Source organism: Conger conger, chromosome 6 (genome assembly GCF_963514075.1).
Source record: "Conger conger chromosome 6, fConCon1.1, whole genome shotgun sequence".
Classification (NCBI taxonomy): domain Eukaryota; kingdom Metazoa; phylum Chordata; class Actinopteri; order Anguilliformes; family Congridae; genus Conger; species Conger conger.
Window position 1 is genome coordinate 58,122,786 of NC_083765.1, and position 24,633 is coordinate 58,147,418.

The 24,633-nt window shown below is 41.2% G+C and overlaps 1 protein-coding gene and 1 long non-coding RNA gene across 2 annotated transcripts; one reads left to right on the forward strand and one right to left on the reverse strand.

The window, feature by feature from the left end:
• Positions 1 to 110: 110 nt before the first annotated feature.
• LOC133131616 (uncharacterized) lies at positions 111 to 24,421 on the reverse strand. Its single transcript, XM_061246986.1, has 9 exons — positions 24,418 to 24,421; positions 23,324 to 24,034; positions 21,069 to 21,773; positions 18,592 to 19,299; positions 16,043 to 16,763; positions 5,209 to 5,311; positions 3,267 to 3,327; positions 2,389 to 3,084; positions 111 to 823 (listed from the first exon to the last, which is right to left on the reverse strand). The coding sequence occupies exons 1-9, from the start codon at positions 24,419 to 24,421 to the stop codon at positions 111 to 113; spliced, it is 4,422 nt and encodes a 1,473-aa protein (XP_061102970.1).
• On the forward strand, positions 7,645 to 15,832 carry LOC133130322 (uncharacterized). Its single transcript, XR_009708946.1, has 4 exons — positions 7,645 to 7,856; positions 12,389 to 12,420; positions 12,993 to 13,024; positions 15,358 to 15,832. It is a non-coding gene; the product is annotated as an uncharacterized LOC133130322 (long non-coding RNA).
• Positions 24,422 to 24,633: the final 212 nt, after the last annotated feature.

Below are 24,633 nucleotides of genomic sequence, written 5' to 3' on the forward strand. Positions count from 1 at the left end.
TAACACTTTTGATTTGTAAAATGGACCTTGACAGAAAATTATTGAACACAGTTATAACTAATCTTAATAATCAATTGTAATTGATCAAAAATAGATTTCAATGAAAATAACTAACCACCAAAAAGGGCTCTGAGAGTCTTACTCTGTTTCTGAAAATTCATCATCCTCTGTTTCACTTTTTCTTCCACTGCCCTTCTCTTCTCTTCCAACTCCTGTAGGAGCATTCTGTCTATTTCATAGTGAGAGCCTCCATGCCCTGCCATCATCTCCTCCATCTTCTCCAGCAGCTCTGTGACCTCAGTCCCATCAACCCTGTTCTTATTGTTGAGAACATGATATCTGTTCCCACATTTCTCTATGAGCTCTTGGAGGGCCCTCCCTTCAGTCTCAATGTGCTGCTCTATGGTTGTGTCTCCCAACCGGTCTCCCCAGGTGAACAGCACTATAGTGTGTCTCCAGACTCTCTCACCGAGAAGCTCCAGGTGTTCCACTGCTGATCTCCTGTGTATCTCTCTGAATGTTGAGCTCACATCAATGACCAGGAAGAGAGCACAGGGTCCCGGGGGACACAGAGACACACTGCGCACAATCTCCTGTTTATCCAGCTCTGCAGTGTACTTCACAGACACCTTCCACCAGCCTGGTGTGTCGACCACAGTGACCTGTCTCCCAGCTACTTCACCCTGTCTCTTCACACACTGTGCAGTTCTTATTCCAGACTCAAACTCCTCTGTGCCCAGGATGGTGTTTCCTGCTGAACTCTTCCCACTCCATCTCGCCCCCAGCAGCACAATCCTCAGCTCTGAGAGATGGTGTTCCTCTCCTGTCAGAAAAAGGAAAACAATTTACTCCTCATCAGGAGTGTGAACAGACATTCAGCTCTGAGGTGAGCAGCTCTCTGTACATTTGGACTGGTGAGTACTAATAATGAAATTACATCCTTAACAGGACATTAGACAGGCGGGCTATGGGTTACTTCTATAGACTCCCAGTTACGCAAGAAATTGTTGTTCATATGGTCAAGTGTCATTCAGTTAAATACATTTTTATTTCCTGAAATGTCGAAACATAAGTATTTTATTACTATTATGAGAATATCTTGAGAATTACAAATATTCATAAAATAATGGTAATGCAAAGAGGAATATCCTTTAAAAAAAGGCATTTTTAATATGGGGCTGCTGTGTGGCTCATCCTGCTAAGACTGTGTTCCAGTGTTTGGATGTACCCCACAGTCTGCTGTCAAACCCTGACTGTGCCAAGCACACTGTGGCTGGCAGCTCCACAGGGCAGTGTGTAACTGGCAGCAGCAGGGAGAGTTCAGTCAGCAGGATTTTCTGTGTCTCATCACGCACTAGCAACTGTCTCTGGTCAACTGAGCATCTACAACCTAAACATACTCATGAAATGAGCTGCTCCTACACAACAACTGTGGCAGTAAAAGAAGTTGGTGGCTGGCAGCAAACACTTTAAAGAGAGCGAACGCTTCTCTGCACTCTGTTTAATCGAGGTGGTTATAGTGATGAGACTGGATTATGAATGAAACTGGGAGAAAAGAAATCTGAGTGAAAATGATATTAAGTACTGACAACAATTTCCTTGACTGGTGCTTCATCATGCAGTTATCACAGCAAATATTACACATTTTTGTAATGGACAAGTGGGCCTCCAATCAACCAATCACACCTCAGTGTACACCACAAAAGAAAGTTAGGAGAAAATAAGGACAGTTTTTTTTTCCTTACAGTACTGGCACTAATTATTGAAACATTGCATTTGGGAAAAAAGTTTTGATAATGAATGCAATATTTTGCTAAACGTTCTCTTTCTCAAATAATATATACTATGAAATGAATGTAATATCAACAAATAATTAGCATTTTTGTGAAACAGCAATCCTTACACCTTTCTATATGTATTAGTTCATACCCACATCATTGAAAAGTATAATGTATCTTATTGTCGGAAATTTTATAATCAGCCTGAATATGTATTTCTATGTCCAATGTTTTTGTACATGAATTATCATATTCATGCAAAGAATTAACCACATTTTTTTGGTTGTTTACTTTATTGCCAATTATTGATGGTCAAATTATGCCATTCTTACTCAAGGTCAAGGAGATAACTGTTAAGAATACATTTTCACAGATGAAAATGGCTTCAAGAAACACCAAGAGAAGAAAGAGCTCAGATAAAGGTTCTAAGTGTAATGAACTTAATTAAGCACAGTGTTTCCATAATTCGTGCCATTGCTGTACATCACCATGGAATAATACTTTTCATTGGTAAAATAGACCTTAATAGAAAATTATTGAACACAGTTATGATTAATCGTAATAATCAGCTGCAATTAATCTAAAATTGATTTCAATGAAAATAACTAACCCTCAAAAAGTGCTCTGAGAGTCTTCCTCTGTTTGTGAACCTTCATCATCCTCTGTTTCACTCGTTCGTCTACTGCCCTCCTCTTCGCTTCCACCTCCTGTAGGAGCATTCTGTCTATTTCATAGTGAGAGCCTCCATGCCCTGCCACCATCTCCTCCATCTTCTCCAGCAGCTCTGTGACCTGAGTCCCATCAGCCCTGTTCTCATTGTTGAGAACATGATACCTGTTCCCACATTTCTCTATGAGCTCTTGGAGGGCCCTCCCTTCAGTCTCAATGTGCTGCTCTATGGTTGTGTCTCCCAGCCAGTCTCCCCTGGTGAACAGCACTATAGTGTGTCTCCAGAATCTCTCACTGAGAAGCTGCAGGTGTTCCACCACTGATCTCCTGTGTTCCTCTCTGAATGCTGATCTCACATCAATGACCAGGAAGAGAGCACAGGGTCCCGGGGGACACAGAGACACACTGCGCACAATCTCCTGTTTAACCAGCGCTGCAGTGTTCTTCACAGGATAAGTACTCCACCAGCCTGGTGTGTCGACCACAGTGACCTGTCTCCCAGCTACTTCACCCTGTCTCTTCACACACTGTGCAGTTCTTATTCCAGACTCAAACTCCTCTGTGCCCAGGATGGTGTTTCCTGCTGAACTTTTCCCACTCCATGTCTCCCCCAGCAGCACAATCCTCAGCTCCTCCCCTTTCAGGAGAGAAAGAATTTCCATTCAGAAACATATTCTTTCAGAAAACAGTTTTGCTCAATTTAGGTAAATATGGCCTTCAAAATAGTTCTTAGTCTTGAGAAAAATTATTGGATGAAAGAAAAACATTTTATTGAACTTATTTTTTTTTACATTTTCTGTACAGTAAGAAGGATCTCACCATCATGAACTGTCATTACACCAGCTGCCATATCAGCCCCTCTCTCTTTGTCCAGCTTCCTCTGTCAAAGAGAATTCATTTATTACATTTTTAATTGATTCAATTATATTTGTATTTCGTATGTTTACCTAACTTCTATTGATATTGTGTTGAAATATTTCAGACACAAAAAATGTGCCACATTTCAATAGGTTTTTATCCCTCTATTGGATTAGATGGATACATATGCATAGTTCACCTTCTTCGAATTTAAGTAGTTTGAATTCCCGGTTACCCAGTAAGCTCCCCGTAACCAACCAGAATAAATAGTCTGATGAATGGATGAAGACGTGAGGTTCAGTAGATACAAAAATAGAATGATTTATTTATTTTCTCTACCAGATAAAATATACAGGCCATAAGCAGTAACAATGTGGGCCTACAAATTGTACCTCATACAGTATGTAGCCTATTGCTAGCCAGGCTAACTTAGTTTACTGACCTCCTGGGTGATAGGATTTCTCTATAGAGCAGACAAAAGGTTTTACACAGCAAACCAAACAAAAGTAAACTTAACCAAACTAAAGAAAATAACACAGCACACCCATGCAAGTCAGAGAAATAAAACACCACTAGAGCAGAGGGAAGCCAGACTGAGTGTGTGACTGAGTGTGTACTGTAAATCCTCAAATTATGTCCGGGATTCTATTTGAAGCCGGGCCTCGGATAACAGCCGGGGGCGTGGTCGATTCGGACAAATACAAGCCTGGGTAATATTGCCTACCAGTAGGGCTATCAGTCCATGAGCACTAGAAGAATTGTTTCGATTTAACTCAATGAAATAAGAGCTCTTCTTAATATTTTATATTGTTGGTTGGTTTAACACTGTTGCCAATGAAAAGTCGTTGTCCTACACCATGGGTCTCCAACACGTTGCTCTCATACCAGTCGCTTGCCGTCCCCTTCCGAGTAGCTTGCCAAAGGCTGAAGTAGTATACATTTAAACACAATTGTTGCCGCGAGGCATTCCAGCCTACGAATTTAATAAAAAAGTAAATCAGGCAAAATTAACTCAATTTAGGCTACTTGGCTACGCAATAAGATTTCCATGTATTTACAGCACAGCGCACGTTCAATGAATGTCTGAAAGCGTTTGCCTTGGCTCGCAATAAACAGACAGGTGGAAATCCCGACACTCTTTCAACTACATAAAACTTAACAGTGAACCATCAAATACCCCCCAGATTTCACTGCCCATCAGTCCCAACATTTAGCAATAGAATCAAACAGTCCAAAAGTAAATTAAATCCCAAACCAAAGCGAAAATCTTCTGATAGCCTATATGCTGCTCCAAACGAAACGCATCTCACAATAAAACGCACTTCAGGAAAAAAAAAAAGATCCTTAACTTGCTTAACATGAAATATATCGAAGTTTAACTGAAACAATATTTTACTATTTAAAACGTACCATCTTACTGGAGCGTTGTTCACAAATCCAACGAGACTGCTTTTAAAATCATGTTTATTTCCGTCTAGTGGGTTTTATCCCTTCTCGGCCGACTCTCCGTGAGAAAAGACAGGTGTGGCGTGTGAGCGTATGAACTGGTTGAAATGCGTGTGTCTCACGGTCAATGGGTGAGGTTTGCTACCGTGCGACAGCTAGAGAGACGCCAGGAACCCAGACAGCGTACGAATACTATAAACAACAACGTAATTTTAAGTCGAGTTACCTTGCCAATTAACCCGTGTACGGTAGAAAGGAGGAAAAGGTAAACAGCCTACCTGAATGCAAGATTGTCGAGCACACAAGCAACAAGTTGACGAACACGAAAGTAACGAGCCAACCCAGCAATAAGATCCCGGAAATGCAGCACGCCACGGCGGCTAGAATATAAACGGGACATTCTAAATTTTCCGACTCAGAGAACCAAAAGCATTACAAGACGGATAAATGTGCATACCTGTAACCCGATGGCAACCGGTACGGAAGATTGAAAAGAGGGGCGAGAGGCCGCGACAAAGTCGTCCCGGGAAAAGGCGGATGTCTCCCGTGCATACCCGAGCCTTATTTATGGAATAGGTGGGGCAGGGAAGAGAGATTCAACCCACCGGTGCAGGTGAGAACTCTTCCTGTTACACATGCAGTTGGTTGACACAGTTGTCTTGTGCCATTTTAGATATTTGACATATTTAGAGAAGCTTCTAGCAACCTAATAGGTTTACAATGAGCTTTAGATGCATCAGCAGGGTTGTGGTTTAAAGGAAGGAAATACACTTAAGCTGAACTATCCCTAAAGGTCAATGTTCAGTGTCTTATCTTCGCACCTTTTTGTCCCTGCCTTGGTGAAACAAATATGACGCCCATTTTGTGATACGCACTTGGAAAACCAACATTAAATATTTACCATCATAACATTAGACATTATAAGAAGTAGACAATTGTCAGTTTTTGTGCATACTTGTAATTAGTACATACTTAACAGAATTTGAATTCAGTTAATTGTCACTAAATTCAACAATCACAGCTTTTCTCAGTAGCTTTGGTATCACATAGCTGCCACTGCAAAGACACAAAAGATTACATTACCTCAATACCCTATACATTTGAATGTAATGACCATTATGTTAGATCAACCCATCATATTACTTTAAAAGATCTTGTAAAATGTTTTTTTTTTTTTTTTTCCCAAGTCTACATTATGGCCCTTGGTTTGACTTATTTTGTAGATGAGATAAGTGAAAATATTGAGTGCTGTAAGTTAGGTATGAATCTTTAGCTACATTCCATGATATAAACAGCAGCTGATATACATTCTTTTCTTGAAGCATTTTATTGTGTAATTTACAAGTGAATGGAGCATATGTCTAATTAGCTGATTGAGCCAGAGTAATTGGAGGCAGCAGAATTCTGCATACACACTGGCCCTCCAGGACTGGAGTTGCCCACCACTGTATTTACTCAGGTCAACACTATAGCCCAGTGGTTCTCAGTCTTCCTGCGTATACTGTATATGCGTATACGGGATTTTGTTCCAACCAGAGTAGAAAAAATTATTTGAACAAGTGGTTAATTTTTCATAGTTGGGCGTTCAGAAGTATTATTAAAGGTACACTAGGTAATTTTGGACTTCTAACGTCAAGAGAGAAATGACAGCAACAAACACCCTCAAACCACAACACAGTTTATCGCACCCCTTCTCTGTGCTCAAGTTGAAACACCATTGGCTGTGGCAATTCAAACCAATTTTCAACCAATGAGCTTGAATTATTATATTATATTATTATACAGCTATACCATTTTTGGTACAGAGTGCCGGCCTGTCAACTGTATATTTTGAAATGCAAATTTAAGGACTATAAACACAGGCAGAGGGTGAGTCAACATGTCAGTGAGCCTTTTTCAATGATAGGAAGGGATTTACAATGATCTTGTAACAATTGTAACAATGTTTTAAGACAGAAATCTTACCTATTGTACCTTTAAGCCATGTTATGTCAGTAATAGCTGTGTACATGGGCGGTTCTAATGGGGTGGACAGGGTGGCCGGTGCCACCCCTAAAATCTGATTGGCCACTCAGGTGCCACCCCACAAGTTGTCAGTCTTTTCCGTTTTTCTGCCATTGTATAAAAGCTTGCAAATGTGCCAAACCCTATTGGCACGTCGTTGGTTGTTTTGCCAGTCAATCAGGTTTTATAAAGGCACCGTTTTTCCTGTTTGCAAGGCTGGAAAATGTGCTGCAAAAATCATGACAGGACGTATGGTATGTGAATACGCTTGTATGGTGAATTTTCTTGTAAGCTGAATTTTGCTCTTGTCAGAGTGACAGGTTAAACATTTTGAATGCTATGGTTTAAATATTAATGTTAATGTTTGAATGTTAAGGCTATAGTTGAAATATAATTGAAATATCATCATTAAATAACAACAAACTGGCTGGAGCCTATCCCAGCATACATTGGGCGAAAGGCAGGAATACACCCTGGACAGGCCGCCAGTCCATCGCAGACCACCAGGTGTTGAGGCATCCAAAATGCAAGAAATGCAGAAAAATGACAAAAAGGAAATAAAGGAAAATAATAGAAAAAAATGTTTATATAAAGCTATGGCTACATCAACCAAACAAAAGTACTTGAATAAACTCAGACTTCAATAATAATAATAATAATAATAATAATAATAGTAGTAGTAATTATTAGACCATACCTCACACAACTGAGGGATAAGGAGGACCTAGGCATTGGTTCCTTCCCCACAGAGATCTCTCCAACAAATGAAATGCCTTTCTTTTTAACAGGTAGACATGACCACCCCAAATTGGCACACACCATGACATTCCATAAACACAGGAGTGTTTACATATCACAACACAAATACGTATTAAACAGCATTTAGAAAGGTACCTATTACACAAACACTACACCAGGCCTTTAAGTTTACAACAGTACATGGACACATGCCATTAAACTCACAGTAAGTGTTACACAACACTTAATTGATTTTATGAAGACGCAAATGCACCGATCGCGAACGTACCCAACCAGATAGCTGTCCCAGGACGGGAGCGCGCTTCCCTAGAAGCACCAGGAAGAGAGCCAGCCGATATAGCGGTAAGAAGTTATGTCTCTAATCACTGCATTTAACAAAGCACTGTACGTTAAATAAAAATCTTATGCTCACAGACATTGTCCAAAGGCCCATATGTTTTGGTTAACATGCATATTTTATCAGAGCACAACATAGTTTTTGCATAAACGAGTGAATGACTCAATGAACGAATGTGCGTGAAATGTTTGGCGAGTTCTAAATGCATGTGTGCACCCATCCGTTTATACTCACGCAAGCTCAACACGTAACACATATCACAGTACTAGTGAATTCTAGTGGAGGGAACATATGCACTTTATGAACGCAAGTCCATAATTTATGAAAAACGCAAAATGATGAAATGATGCCGCAGCATTACAGCGTCTCGTCACGAGCCTTTCCGACAAGGAAGAGGGAGAAATGGAGTATTCTGGCTCCTGTGGTCGCCAGATGGTTTATTGTCAGAGTACCTGGCAGCCAAGCAATTCGCCCAAGACACGTCTCCGCCTTCGTAGTGCTTATGGCTTCCTGAAAAGTTTCCTTTTGGTATCACAATTTTAAAAAGATATGTACGGACTTTGCAGAGGTTTGTGTTGAACACTGGGGGCACGACAACCACTTCATTCATGACCGCGGCCCTCAACGTCTCCAGCACGCTCAAGTGCGATGTTACGCAATGTCACTCAGAGAAATGTGCCAGTTTACTGGAATAGAGAAATTACTATTGACCTTCAAGCTGAACTTTAAAAATCAAAAGCTTTATATATTTATCTACAAGCATTAATCTTTTTTTATACAGCAGATCTTGTATTGACCACAGATGTCTTTTTAATAATGGAATTTAATCTAAAATGACTGCTTTAACACAAATAAATGTTAAAGTTTGTGCTGTATAAAAAAAGATATTAATGCCTGTAGATAAATATACAAACTTCAGATGCATAATGCATTCATTTACATCTGATAGTGTTTTGCATTTGATAAGGGCGCAGGAAGAGGAAACAAAGATTCAGAATGGAAAAAAAATAAACAGGCAAACGATACATATTAAGTCTATATAAATGAAATGTCCCATATGTTCAGAAACATAATAAACAAATACAATAATGTAAAATATCTTCTCTAAGGTACTGAAGAGATCAGCCACGTTATTCTCTGTAATTAAATATTTAGTGTCCTCAAATGGCCAAGATTCCGTCCTGATTTAGTGAATGCTGATGTCTTCAGCTGGATGAACGGTGGATAATCACCTATCGAAGTAATGGGGAAAAACATAAGTAAACAACATTATTACAGGGAAATAACTCACATTTTACTATAAAATTAGGAATTTACTTTTGGTTAGCCATGTACTGCAGAAATTCAATTACACAAGATACCATCCACTTGCACAAGGTAATTAAAACCATATCATTTAATGAAGAGTTAGTTGCAAAGTAGCAAAGTGGACATTTGACACACTTCACAGTAACATGGTGGTTGTATATAACACTTGCCAGTCTATAGGCAACATCCATCCATCCATCCATTATCTGAACCCGCTTATCCTGATCAGGGTCACAGGGGGGCTGGAGCCTATCCCAGCATACATTGGGCGAAAGGCAGGAATACACCCTGGACAGGTCGCCAGTCCATCGCAGGGCACACACACCATTCACTCACACCATTCACTCACACACTCATGCCTACGGGCAATTTAGACTCTCCAATCGGCCTAACATGCATGTCTTTGGACTGTGGGAGGAAACCGGAGTACCCGGAGGAAACCCACGCAGACACGGGGAGAACATGCAAACTCCGCACAGAGAGGCCCTGGCCGACGGGGATTCGAACCCAGGACCTCCTTGCTGTGAGGCGGCAGTGCTACCCACTGCACCATCCGTGCCGCCCTATAGGCAACAACTAAACTTTTTTCATTATTCAGTAAAAATGTATTTAAAAATGTATTTTTCTAAGCCTAAATTGGCCAGCTTGCTCTCATACTCTTGGCCCACAGTAGACTAGGGATAGAGAACAGGAACAGGAAATGGAACAGAAACAGGAAATGGACGTAACGGCGAGGGCCTGATTTACTGGACCTTTAGCACGTGCAAAACCAGTATCATGACCAATGACTGGTCATGGCATTTGTTATGGTCCAATCATTGGTTGTGTTATTACAGTTGTTTTGCTTGTACTAAAAGGTGTAGCATGTGCTAATGGTCTTTGTAAATCAGGGAACTACACTGTCTAGATGATAAAATATCAGATATCTAATCTCAGATTTGGAGATATGATTCCATAATGATGAGGAGAGAACTGGCATCTGTGTGCCATACACTTGGGAACTGAATTCAGATATTTATTCTTTGTTTTATTTGCCATCAAACATTTTCAATTCTCACCAGTTTTTCTGACATGTCAATTCCCTCAAGAGAGTTTTCTCTGTTCAGCTCTTTATAACAATTTATTCTGAAAGAATATACCCCAATTTCTTTTTTATTTTTTTTGGACAGACTGCGGTATTCAAGTCTGCACATTGAAAAGTGGAGAGGTAGAAATATGAAGGGAGTTTGTGACATTTAGCATATCGGTGCATGGAATCTGTGTTGTGAGCTCTGAATCATAAACAGAAATATTTATCACTTCCCAAGCTAACAGCCTAATTAGTGTGAGCCCAGAGTGATAATGAATGTGTGTGTGGTGCTCTGATCTTTTTAGCACTGTAACTGAATGTGTGTGTGGTGCTCTGATCTTTTAAGCACTGTAACTGAATGTGTGTGTGGTGTAAACAGGTGACCCACACAACACGTATGGCCTCCCTCATTTGAACAGTGCTACTTTAGCATCACATCTACAGCTATCCCGGTCAGGGTGGCGACAGACCAGAGTTGGGTGTGGTGTGTGTGTGTGTGTGTGTGTGGGTGTGCGTGTGGTGTGTGTGTCTGTGGTGTGTGTGTGTGTGTGTATGTGAGTGTGTGTGTGTGGTGTGCGTGTGTGTGTGTGTGAGTGAGTGTGTGGTGTGTGTGTGTGGTATGTCTTTGTGAGTGTATGTGTGGTGTGGTGTGTGTGTGTGGTGTGCATGTGTGTGTGTGAGTGAGTGTGTGGTGTGTGTGTGTTTGCAGTGTGTGTGAATTGTGCGTGTATGTGTGTGTAAGGGAGGGTGTGTGTATGTGTGATGTGAGTGTGAGTGCTTGTGTGTGTGAGTGTGTGTGATGTGTGTGTAAGGGAGAGTGTGTGTGTGTGATGTGTGTTGTGTGTGCGAGTGTGTGTGTGTGTGTGTGTGTGTGATGTGTGTGGTGTGTGTGTGTGTGTGTGTCCATTTGCGAGTGTCAGTGTGCATTTGTGTGTGTGTGGTATGTGTGCGTGTGTGTGTGTGGTGTGTGTGTGTGTAAGGGAGGGTGTAAAGCGCTTAAGAGTCCTCTCTGCCAGCAGGGTGTTGTGTTGGGTTCACACCTCGGACCACCACGAAGCTGCTGCTCACGAATATGCACACACATATGCACACACTCACACACATTCGCACACACTCATAAACACCCAAAAGCTCATACATACGCACACACTCACACATAACACACACTCACTCGCGTATGGCATCCAGAGTGAGGTAAACTGACTTGAGGACTGAGCACCCTGGATTCTGTTCTACTTAGTGAGAAACTGACACTGAACTCTGATGCTAGGCCATCCAAGCACCACTGCTGAATTCTTTGAAGAAGCAAAAGGGAGGAAAATTGCTTAACTACTAAAGTGAAGTCTTTCTTGTTGGTATCCCGATTTGGTTATTTTTTAGCTGGCCAAACTCATCTAAACAACAACCCCCCAGTTTAGTCATTTAGTGACAGCAGACAGTGGAGGGAAGGCAGGCCATTGCTGATTGGTGCAGAGTCAATCACCGTCTGCTTCTGCATACAATGTAACAATATCACCTGCACTGCTGTGAGAAAAAAGCCCACAATATGGCTCCTTAAAGCAACTGCCTGCTTGACTGGCTCAGTGCTATAGACAAGTGCCATTCATTCTGCTGTCCATCACTAAATATTCCACATATGGTTGGCATTTATATAGCACCTTTATCCAAAGCACTGTACAATTGCTGTACTCTTTCACCCATTCATACACACACTCACACACCAACGGCGATTGGCTGCCATGCAAGGCGCCGACCAGCTCATCAGGAGCATTTGGGGGTTGGTGTCTTGCTCAGGTTCGATCCCTTGCCCAGGCGGGGGATCGAACCGGCAACCCTCTGACTGCCAGACGACTGCTCTTACTGCCTGAGCCATGTCGCCCCCATCACATATATGATCTGGGGAGAGATGGTGGAAGGGCAGCAAGGGCGGGTAAACAGGCAACAGGACACAGTTTAGGTTAAGTGATGTGAGAGGCATCTCCAGATCCTATGATATTGGAGGGAGGAGAATGGCCGTATTAGTCCTCACCTGCAGCTTCAGTCTGCAGGTTCTGTATAGGGGTTCTGTTATAGGCTGCACATGTGCAAGGAGTCTTGAGGCTGATTGTGGCCCAGTGTGTCCTCTGCCATATGGATGACATTGTCTCTGGCATTTTACAGAAAGGAGCTGACCATGGCCCTGCATTCCAAATGTGCGTATGGCTGTCCGTGGTGTGCCTGATTTGCTCATTTATCTCTCCTGCCACCGAAGGGGATCTTAGCATGAAGTCAAAATGTGTCATCACAGCTGTTCAGACTGGTACAAAAACAGTTGAATTGGTTGAAAATACAAGTGGAGTAAAATAATGGTGGAGAGAGTGAGGAGATGACTGAGGTTCATCGACCCCTACATCCAGCCCTATATTATAGTTGGGTTGTTGTAATGTTAAACCTACAGGCCTACATTCACATATTTTAAAGAGACAAAAATGACATTTTATCTTTTTAAAGATTTTCAGGCGACCCCATCCTGAAATTGGGTGAACCAACACAGGGTGCTGACGTACAGTTTGGCAATCCCTGCAGCATAGGAATGAAATCAACTGATTAAAAAAAGAAAAGAAAAATGCCTTTTGAGTGCCTGTAATAATACGGTATAACAGTGTGCTAAATACCATTGCATCCTTTTTATTGAATATTATATTTGTGACTATGCGTACTGTATATTTGTAGTTGCTAAAAAAATGCTTTTTTATGTATGTTCAATAATGTTGCCTTCCTATAGAGGAAGACAGAGATACAGCAAGCTGGAAAAAGGTGTGTATTAAACAGCACACACGAACAACCACATACATACTCATACACACACAAACCGACTTAAAACATTTCAGAAGGCAAGAAGGGTAAAATAACATTCACCTGTCAACTGATCACTTTTATTAAGCTAACATTTTTATTTCACTTTAAAAGTTACGAACATGTTAATCAGCACCCACATTGTAAAAGGGCTTGCATGTACTATTTTGTAAAAAACTAGAACTGTATAGGCAGTGGTATATTATAATATTATTATTACAGATACAGGGCGTTGTTCTGTGCACAGGGGAGGGTTGCAACCCCTGTAGCTGTGATAAAATTACAATATAATGTTCCAAGTCTTCAAGTGAGATATTGATTTAATAAAAGTTACCACATATGAATATATAGATATTATAGACACAATCCAATTAAAAGTCTTTTTTATTAACAATGTTATTACAAAAATAATTTACAAGAGAATAGTTCCTTGTTGCTCCAGATAGAAAACTCTAACATTGTTCGGCCAGACTCGCCAGCAAGCTAGTCAGCTTGCAAGCTACTGTGAGAGAGCAAACAAAGGTTTATGCATTCATGATGTTTATTTATACATTCACATTGTGCAAACACTGAAAATCTAGTTCATATTATTATTTGGAGAAGGCACATTGCTTGGCGTTGCAGAGTGCTGGTCTGCTTTCTCTGGTCCGCTGTGTCACCTCTACCTCAGGATGCTTTACTTGGTTAGAGGTCTGGATTTCATCGCTATCTAGAAACCGCGACTTGTTAATCGGGCATCTGTGGAAGTCGGAGTTCAAAGACAGAGACTGGGTTCATTGACCGAGTCAGAGTAGGTTTACAGTTGCAGTTGAATCTGGAAACACATGCTTCAGTCTTCCAATGTTGTGCACAGACAAATAAATCAACAAGTGCAAAGATTATCAGGCAGCATTTATCAACAAATGAAGACCAGCAGAGTACAATACATTGCTTGTTATATTTCTGAAAAGCTGTAGGAACTAAGTTGCATGTACTGTATGAATAAAATATGCTATCACATTCATATGTAGATTAATTAAGGGGACATGAAGCACTTGGTAATGTGACTCTGCTCTTTACCTTTGATTAGATATTGCCCCAAATTAAAATCTGAAATTGATCCATATTTGCAAGAAAAATACATGAAATGAATTTACATTTAATTTCCTGCAGCTCCTAGCATTAGGGTGCAGCCATCTTTTAAATTATAATGTCACTAGGTTGGTTCATCTTAACATGAATTGTGAGAAAAAAAAAAAAAAAAGAAAAAAAAAAGGGAACCAAGGAGGGTCCCTTTATATTACCCCGAGAAGCTCAAATGAGTATTACTGAACAAAATGTATTCATTTTCGCATTAATTTGAACGCAGGGCCATGTCTTTTCGAAGGTAAAAACCAAATGAACCAGTCACATTACTGAGTGCCCTACATCCCCTTCATAGTTCAGTAAGGTATCGCTCATTAGTATCAGTGAAAAGAGCCTTTTAATCCAGTCTTGAAAAGGAAGTTCATAATAGGGTTTCTGTTCCTGTAAATACCATATGCTTATCTTGAGATTTTCATTTAATTTTGGGAATTTATTCTAAAACTGTAATTGTTATTGATTTATTACATAAAGCACAGAGATATATACAATATACACAAATAATATATATATCCTATATATATATATATATATGTCCTTCCCAATATGCCTCTTCAATTATACCACCTGCACACCAGGAGCATTGCAGATGATGGAAAGAGCAATTGTGATGCAGTAACCAGAGGAACCCAGCAAGACCAAGACTCCCCGTCAGTCAGCTGATGACATAAGCATACTGGGGCCCAGGTTCAAACCAGCATGTTCCTTTAACTGCTAGCCAGACACACGTGCAGAGATATTTGATCTTGATCTTATATATGTAGACCATCACATCACACAGCTTTCAAAATACATCAGGGATATTTTGGTATGTCCATAGTTACCGGAATGGCTATGATCATGTTGAAACAATCACAGAATATTTCCAATTTTTTCAAAATGGGCTACATTTTTAAAAATTACTGTAAATAGATTATGAAAATAATGGGAAATGTTGTATTAAAAACTATGAAAAACTAATGTCCGTTAACATGTATTAGGTTTTCGGAAAACAATTGATGATGAAGTAGTTACACAATGTACCACGTGGGGGCAGTGCAGAGCAGTGTTTATAATGAAGTGTCGCTTTCCTCTTCCAGTGTTACCCAGTCACCCATCTCTGAGTCAGTCAGAACAGAACTCCTTGTTCCGTATCCAGATGATGCTGAACTCTCTGTTTTTCCCCTTTTCAGCCACCATTCCACCTTCTCCCTGGACTCCCACACAGAGCTGCCTGCTTCAGAGGGGGCTGGAGTCCCTCCACCCACTGTAATGCAACACCATCAACAAGCTCTGTTACACTCAAACTCATCTGCGTTATATTCTGTTACATTTTTATTTTCAGTGACTGCTGCAAAAAGTTATTTTTGGTTCACATAATTGAGATTTGAGTTCATGATGTGATTTAAGATCATTATGTAGTTTATGGGTATGTTACTCATTCATAAGCATACTGTATGTTAAATTAATCCAGATTAGAAAATGTATGTTTATGTTTTTCCAGATGGTTATTAAATACTTAAAATCAATAAAATGTTTTTAAAGGAGTACTTTAGTATACAAAATATAAAGCATTAAGTATAAACTTGTGTACTGCATTATATTAACTGTTTGAAAGAGTGTAGAAGCTTTTCAACATATATTAAAATTGTTACCTGGACAATACATGATAAATTGGTCATTGTAAACTCATTGTATTGTGTATATGGGAGTGTTTGTTTATGGACTTGAAGCTAAACTGTATTTGATGATGAATTAATTCTGTAAGAATATGATGAATAAAACTCACTGAAAGGAGGTACAAACTCATAGCTGCTGCTCCTCTGTCTGAATGGCAGAGTGGATCCTTCTTTCTCTGAGTCAACCACAACCGCTGACATCCTCTCTATCAGGTCCTCTTCTCTTCTTCTCCATTCTTCTTCTCTTCTTCTCCATTCCTCCTCAAACCTCCTCTTTTTTCCTTTGATGTCTTTTACCTCAGTAAATGAGGCCTGTTTGTCTCTCTCTCCTACAGGGAAGGGAACACCCCCATTTCTGGCAACAATCTCCTCTATCTTCTTCAGCAGCTCTGTGACCTGAGTCCCATCAGCCCTGTTCACATTGTTGAGAACATGATACCTGTTCCCACATTTCTCTATGAGCTCTTGGAGGGCCCTCCCTTTAGTCTCAATGTGCTGCTCTATGGTTGTGTCTCCCAGCCAGTCTCCCCAGGTGAACAGCACTATAGTGTGTCTCCAGACTCTCTCACTGAGAAGCTCCAGGTGTTCCACCACTGATCTCCTGTGTTCCTCTCTGAATGCTGATCTCACATTAATGACCAGGAAGAGAGCGCAGGGTCCCGGGGGACACAGAGACACACTGCGCACGATCTCCTGTTTATCCAGCTCTGTAGTGTACTTCACAGACACCTTCCACCAGCCTGGTGTGTCGACCACAGTGACCTGTCTCCCAGCTACTTCACCCTGTCTCCTCACACACTGTGCAGTTCTTATTCCAGACTCAAATTCCTCTCTGCCCAGGATGGTGTTTCCTGCTGAACTCTTCCCCGTCCCTTTCTCCCCCAACAACACAATCCTCAGCTCTGAGAGATGGTGTTCCCCTCCTGTCAGAGAGAGAGAAAACAATTTACTCCTCATCAGGAGTGTTAACAGACATTCAGCTCTGAATGAGCAACTCTGTTTGTTTGGAGTGGTTAGTACTAATAATGAAATTACATCCATGACAGGACATTAGACAGGTGGGCTATGGATTACATCTATAGGCTCCCAGTTGCACAAGAAATCATTTATACGGTTGTTTATACGTTGTTTATACAAGTGTCATTCAGTTCAATATATTTTTACTTCCTGAAATGTCAAATCATAAGTCTTTTATTACTGTTATGAGAATATTTTGGAGCTGCTGTGTGGCTCATCCTGCTAAGACTGTGTTCCAGTGTGTGGATGCTCCCCACAGTCTGCTGTCAAACCCTGACTGTGCCGAGCACACGGTGGCTGGCAGCTCCACAGGGCAGTGTGTAACTGGCAGCTCCACAGGGCAGTGTGTAACTGGCAGCTCCACAGGGCAGTGTGTAACTGGCAGCTCCACAGGGCAGTGTGTAACTGGCAGCTCCACAGGGCAGTGTGTAACTGGCAGCTCCACAGGGCAGTGTGTAACTGGCAGCTCCACAGGGCAGTGTGTAACTGGCAGCTCCACAGGGCAGTGTGTAACTGGCAGCTCTACAGGGCAGTGTGTAACTGGCAGCTCCACAGGGCAGTGTGTAACTGGCAGCTCCACAGGGCAGTGTGTAACTGGCAGCTCCACAGGGCAGTGTGTAACTGGCAGCTCCACAGGGCAGTGTGTAACTGGCAGCAGCAGGGAGAGTTCAGTCAGCATTTTCTGTGTCTCATCACACACTCGCAACTGTCTCTGGTGAACTGAGCATCTGCAACCTAAACACACTCATGAAATGAGCTGCTCCTACACAACAACTGTGGAAGTAAAAGAAGTTGGTGGCTGGCAGCACACACTTTAAAGAGAGCGAACGCTTCTCTGCACTCTGTTTAATCGAGGTGGTTGTAGTGATGAGACTGGATTATGAATACAACTGGGAGAAAAAAATCAGAGTGAAAATTATGTTCAGCACTGAGAAAAATTTCCTTGACTGGTGCTTCATCATGCAGTTATCACAGCAAATATTACACATTTTTGTAATCGACAAGTGGGCCTCTAATCAACCAATCACACCTCAGTGTACACCACAATAGAAAGTTAGCAGAAAATAAGGACAGTTTCTTTTTCTTACAGTACTGGTAATAATTATGGAAACACAGCATTTAGAAAAAAAGTTTTGATAATGAATGCAATATTTTGCTAAACTTTCTATTTCTGGAATAATATATACTACGTAATAAATGTAATATCAACAATAATCAGCATTTATGTTAAACAGCAATCATTACACATTTCTTTATGGATTAGTTCATACCCACATCATTGAAAAGTCAAATGTATCTTATTGTTGGAAATTTTACAATCAGCTTGAATATGTATTTCTATGTCTAATATTTTTGTGCATGAAATCATCATATTCATGCAAAGAATTAATCTATTTTTTTTGGTTGTTTACTTTATTTCAAATTACTGATGGTCAAACAATGCCATTACTACTCGAGGTCAAGGAGATAACTGTTATGAATATTTTTTTACAGATTAAAATGTCTTCAAGAAACACAAAGAGAAGAAAGAGCTCAGATAAAGGTTCTAAGTGTAATGAATTTCATTAAGCACAGTGTTTCCATAATTTGTGCCATTACTATACATCTCTATGGAATAACACTTTTCATTGGTAAAATAGACCTTAATAGAAAATTATTGAACACAGTTATGATTAATCATAATAATCTACTGTAATTAATATAAAATTGATTTTAATGAAAATAACTAACCCTCATAAAGTGCTCTGAGAGTCTTCCTCTGTTTCTGAACCTTCACCATCCTGTGTTTCACTAGTTCTTCCATTGCCCCCCTCTTCTCTTCCACCTCCTGTAGGAGCATTCTGTCTATTTCATAGTGAGACCCTCCATGCCCTGCCATCATCTCCTCCATCTTCTCCAGCAGCTCTGTGACCTGAGTCCCATCAGCCCTGTTCTCATTGTTGAGAACATGATACCTGTTCGCACATTTCTCTATGAGCTCTTGAAGGGCCCTCCCTTCAGTCTCAATGTGCTGCTCTATGGTTGTGTCTCCCAGCCAGTCTCCCCTGGTGAACAGCACTATAGTGTGTCTCCAGACTCTCTCACTGAGAAGCTCCAGGTGTTCCACCACTGATCTCCTGTGTTTCTCTCTGAATGCTGAGCTCACATTAATGACCAGGAAGAGAGCACAGGGTCCCGGGGGACACAGAGAAACACTGCGCACAATCTCCTGTTTATCCAGCTCAGCAGTGTACTTCACAGACACCTTCCACCAGCCTGGTGTGTCGACCACAGTGACCTGTCTCCCAGCTACTTCACCCTGTCTCCTCACACACTGTGCAGTTCTTATTCCAGACTCAAACTCATCTGTGCCCAGGATGGTGTTTCCTGCTGAACTCTTCCCCATCCCTTTCTCCCCCAACAACACAATCCTCAGCTCTGAGAGATGGTGTTCCTCTCCTGTCAGAGAAAGAGAGAACAATTTACTCCTCATCAGGAGAGTTAACAGACATTCAGCTCTGAGATGAGCAGCTCTCTGTACATTTGGACTGGTGTGTACTAATAATGAAATTACATCCTTAACAGGACATTAGACAGGTAGGCTATGGGTTATTTCTATAGGCTCCCAGTTGTGCAAGACATCTTAGTTAATACCACCAAGTGTCATTCAGTTCAATACATTTTTACTGCCTGAAATATCAAAACATGCATTTTTTATTACTGTTATGAGAATAACTTGAGAATTTCTAATATTCATGAAATAATTGTAATGCAAAGAGGAATATCCTTCAAAAAAAGGCATTTGTGCTATGGGGCTGCTGTGTGGCTCATCCTGCTAAGACTCTGTTCCAGTGTGTGGATGTACCCCACAGTCTGCTGTCAAACCCTGACTGTGCAGAACACACTGTGGCTGTCAGCTCCACAGGGCAGTGTGTAACTGGCAGCTCCACAGGGCAGTGTGTAACTGGCAGCTCCACAGGGCAGTGTGTAACTGGCAGCTCCACAGGGCAGTGTGTAACTGGCAGCTCCACAGGGCAGTGTGTAACTGGCAGCTCCACAGGGCAGTGTGTAACTGGCAGCTCCACAGGGCAGTGTGTAACTGGCAGCTCCACAGGGCAGTGTGTAACTGGCAGCAGCAGGGAGAGTTCAGTCAGCACGATTTTCTGTGTCTCATCACACACTCGCAACTGTCTCTGGTGAACTGAGCGTCTGCAACCTAAACACACTCATGAAATGAGCTGCTCCTACACAACAACTGTGGAAGGTAAAGAAGTTGGTGGCTGGCAGCACACACTTTAAAGAGAGCGAACGCTTCACTGCACTCTGTTTAATCGAGGTGGTTGTAGTGATGAGACTGGATTATGAATGAAACTGGGAGAAACAAATCTGAGTGAAAATTGTGTTAAGTAATGAGAACAATTTCCTTGGCTGGTGCTTCATCATGCAGTTATCACAGCAAATATTACACATTTTTATAATCAACAAGTGGGCCTCTAATCAACCAATCACACCTCAGTCTACACCACAATAGAAAGTTAGAAGAAAATAAGGACAGTTTTTTTCAGTCCTGGCACAAATTATAGAAATACTGCATTTAGAATGGTTTTGATAATGAATGCAATACTCAGCAAAAATGTCTCTTTTTGGAATAATAAATATGTAATAAATGTAATATCAACATTACAAAATGAAGAAATAATGAGCATTTATGTGAAACAATAATCATTTCACCCTTCTTTGTATTTATGTTGGGATGGATTCATCCATACCCACATGATTGAACAGTCTAATGTAGCTCACTGTTAGAAATGTTACAATTAGCCTGAAGATGTATTTCTATGTCCAGTATATTTGTACATGAAATGATAATATTCATGCAAAAAATGAACCAAATATTTGTTGTTGTTTACTTTCTTTGAAATTACTGATAGTCAAACAATGCCAATACTACTCGTGGTCAAAGAGATAATTGTCTTGGATACATTTTTACAGATGAAAATGGCTTCAAGAAACACAAAGTGAAGAGCTCAAATAAGAGTTCTAAGTGTACTAAACGTCATTAAGCACAGTGTTTCCATATTTTGTGCCACTACTGTGCATCTCTATGGAATAACACTTTTGATTTGTAAAATGGACCTTGACAGAAAATTATTGAACACAGTTATAACTAATCTTAATAATCAATTGTAATTGATCAAAAATAGATTTCAATGAAAATAACTAACCACCAAAAAGGGCTCTGAGAGTCTTACTCTGTTTCTGAACCTTCATCATCCTCTGTTTCACTTGTTCTTCCACTGCCCTCCTCTTCTCTTCCACCTCCTGTAGAAGCATTCTGTCTATTTCATAGTGAGAGCCTCCATGCCCTGCCATCATCTCCTCCATCTTCTCCAGCAGCTCTGTGACCTGAGTCCCATCAGCCCTGTTCTCATTGTTGAGAACATGATACCTGTTCCCACATTTCTCTATGAGCTCTTGGAGGGCCCTCCCTTCAGTCTCAATGTGCTGCTCTATGGTTGTGTCTCCCAGCCAGTCTCCCCTGGTGAACAGCACTATAGTGTGTCTCCAGACTCTCTCACTGAGAAGCTCCAGGTGTTCCACCACTGATCTCCTGTGTTCCTCTCTGAATACTGAGCTCACATCAATGACCAGGAAGAGAGCACAGGGTCCCGGGGGACACAGAGACACACTGCACACAATCTCCTGTTTATCCAGCTCTGTAGTGTCTTTCACAGACATCTTCCACCAGCCTGGTGTGTCGACCACAGTGACCTGTCTCCCAGCTACTTCATCCTGTCTCTTCACACAGTGTGCAGTTCTTATTCCAGACTCAAACTCCTCTCTGCCCAGGATGGTGTTTCCTGCTGAACTCTTCCCACTCCCTCTCGCTCCTAGCAGCACAATCCTCAGCTCTGAGAGACGGTGTTCCTCTCCTGTCCGAAAGAGAGAACAATTTACTCCTCATCAGGAGTGTTGACAGACATTCAGCTCTGAGACGAGCAGCTCTCTGTACATTATCATGCAATTACATCCATAACAAGACATTATAGAGGTGGGCTATGGGTTACATCTATAGGCTCCCAGTCACGCAACAAATCGTTGTTTATACGTTGTTTATACAAGTGTCATTCAATTCAATACATTTTTACTTCCTGAAATGTCAAATCATAAGTCTTTTATTACTGTTATGAGAATAGTTTGAGAATTACAAATATTCATAAAATAATGGTAATGCAAAGAGGAAAATCCTTTAAAAAAGGCATTTGTGCTATGGGGCTGCTGTGTGGCTCATCCTGCTAAGACTCTGTTCCAGGGTGTGGATGCTCCCCACAGTCTGCTGTCAAACCCTGACTGTGCAGAGCACACTGTGGCTGGCAGCTCTACAGGGCAGTGTGTAACTGGCAGCAGCAGGGAGAGTTCAGTGAGCACGATTTTCTGTGTCTCATCACACACTCGCAACTGTCTCTGGTGAACTGAGCGTCTGCAACCTAAACACACTCATGAAATGAGCTGCTCCTACACAACAACTGTGGAAGTAAAAGAAGTTGGTGGCTGGCAGCACACACTTTAAAGAGAGCGAACGCTTCTCTGCACTCTGTTTAATCGAGGTGGTTGTAGTGATGAGACTGGATTATGAATGAAACTGGGAGAAAAAAATCTGAGTGAAAATTGTGTTAAGTAATGAGAACAATTTCCTTGACTGGTGCTTCATCATGCAGTTATCACAGCAAATATTACACATTTTTGTAATCGACAAGTGGGCCTCTAATCAACCAATCACACCTCAGTGCACACCACAAAAGAAAGTTAGGAGTTAAAAAGGAAAGTTTTTTTTCTTACAGTACTGGCACTAATTATGGAAACATTGCATTTGGGAAAAAAGTTTTGATAATGAATGCAATATTTTGCTAAACGTTCTCTTTCTCAAATAATATATACTATGCAATGAATGTAATATCAACAAATAATTAGCATTTTTGTGAAACAGCAATCCTTACACCTTTCTATATGTATTAGTTCATACCCACACAATTGAAAAGTCGAATGTATCTTATTGTCGGAAATTTTACAATCAGCCTGAATATGTATTTCTATGTCCAATGTTTTTGTACAGGAATTATCATATTCATGCAAAGAATTAACTAAATTTTTTTGGTTGTTTACTTTATTGCTAATTATTGATGGTCAAATAATGCCATTCCAACTCAAAGTCAAGGAGATAACTGTTATGAATACATTTTCACAGATGAAAATGGCTTCAAGAAACACCAAGAGAAGAAAGAGCTCAGATAAAGGTTCTAAGTGTAATGAATTTCATTAAGCACAGTGTTTCCATAATTCGTGCCATTACTATACATCTCTATGGAATAATACTTTTCATTGGTAAAATAAACCTTAATAGAAAATTATTGAACACAGTTATGATTCATCGTAATACTCAGCTGCAATTCATCTAAAATTGATTTAAATGAAAATAACTAACCCTCAAAAAGTGCTCTGAGAGTCTTCCTCTGTTTCTGAACCTTCATCATCCTCTGTTTCACTTGTTCTTCCACTGCCCTCCTCTTCTCTTCCACCTCCTGTAGGAGCATTCTGTCTATTTCATAGTGAGAGCCTCCATGCCCTGCCATCATCTCCTCCATCTTCTCCAGCAGCTCTGTGACCTGAGTCCCATCAGCCCTGTTCTCATTGTTGAGAACATGATACCTGTTCCCACATTTCTCGATGAGCTCTTGGAGGGCCCTCCCTTCAGTCTCAATGTGCTGCTCTATGGTTGTGTCTCGCAGCCAGTCTCCCCTGGTGAACAGCACTATGGTGTGTCTCCAGAATCTCTCACTGAGAAGCTCCAGGTGTTCCACCACTGATATCCTCTTAGGTTCTCTGAATGCTGATCTCACATCAATGACCAGGAAGAGAGCACAGGGTCCCGGGGGACACAGAGACACACTGCGCACAATCTCCTGTTTAACCAGCTCTGCAGTGTTCTTCACAGGATAAGTACTCCACCAGCCTGGTGTGTCGACCACAGTGACCTGTCTCCCAGCTACTTCACCCTGTCTCTTCACACACTGTGCAGTTCTTATTCCAGACTCAAACTCCTCTCTGCCCAGGATGGTGTTTCCCGATGAACTCTTCCCACTCCATCTCGCCCCCAGCAGCACAATCCTCAGCTCTGAGAGACGGCGTTCCTCTCCTGTCAGAGAGAGAGAACAGTTTACTCCTCATCAGGAGTGTTGACAGACATTCAGCTCTGAGATGAGCAGCTCTCTGTACATTTGGATTGGTGAGTACTAATAATGAAATTACATCCATAACAGGACATTATACAGGTGGGCTATAGGTTACATCTATAGGCTCCCAGTTGTGCAAGAAGTCTTTGTTTATACCACCATGTGTGGTTCAGTTCAATACAATTTTACTGCCTGAAATGTCGAAAAAGTATTTTATTACTGTATCTCTGCATCTCCTGATTTTGTGCAATTGTCTACTCCCTAGTCCGGAGCCGTTTGTATTACATGTGTGTCTTTGTGAATCCAGTCCGCCTTTTTCATTCCCCCTCGTTATTGTGCTATTTACCCATGGGTCTCACCTGATGTTTATTTGTTAGACCGCCCTCACTCCCATTCCCCGCCTAGTTTGTCTCACTCCCCTGTGTATTTATACCTGTCCTTTTCAGTTGCACCTTGCTAGTTTGTCTTGTCCTGTTTCTTAGTCCCGTGCCCTTGAATTCCTTTCCCCCAGTTCTAGCCCTCTTGTTTCCTGAGCCCTTGTTTCCTGAGCCCTTGCCCTTCT

Excerpts from the sequence above, each read along its gene's own strand:
- LOC133131616 (XM_061246986.1), bottom strand. Across the intron at positions 21,774-23,323 it reads TCTCAGAGCACTTTTTGAGG|GAGAGGAACACCGTCTCTCA; the intron begins GTTAGTTATTTT and ends TCTTTCGGACAG. Across the intron at positions 3,328-5,208 it reads CGGTTGCCATCGGGTTACAG|AGGAAGCTGGACAAAGAGAG; the intron begins GTATGCACATTT and ends TCTCTTTGACAG.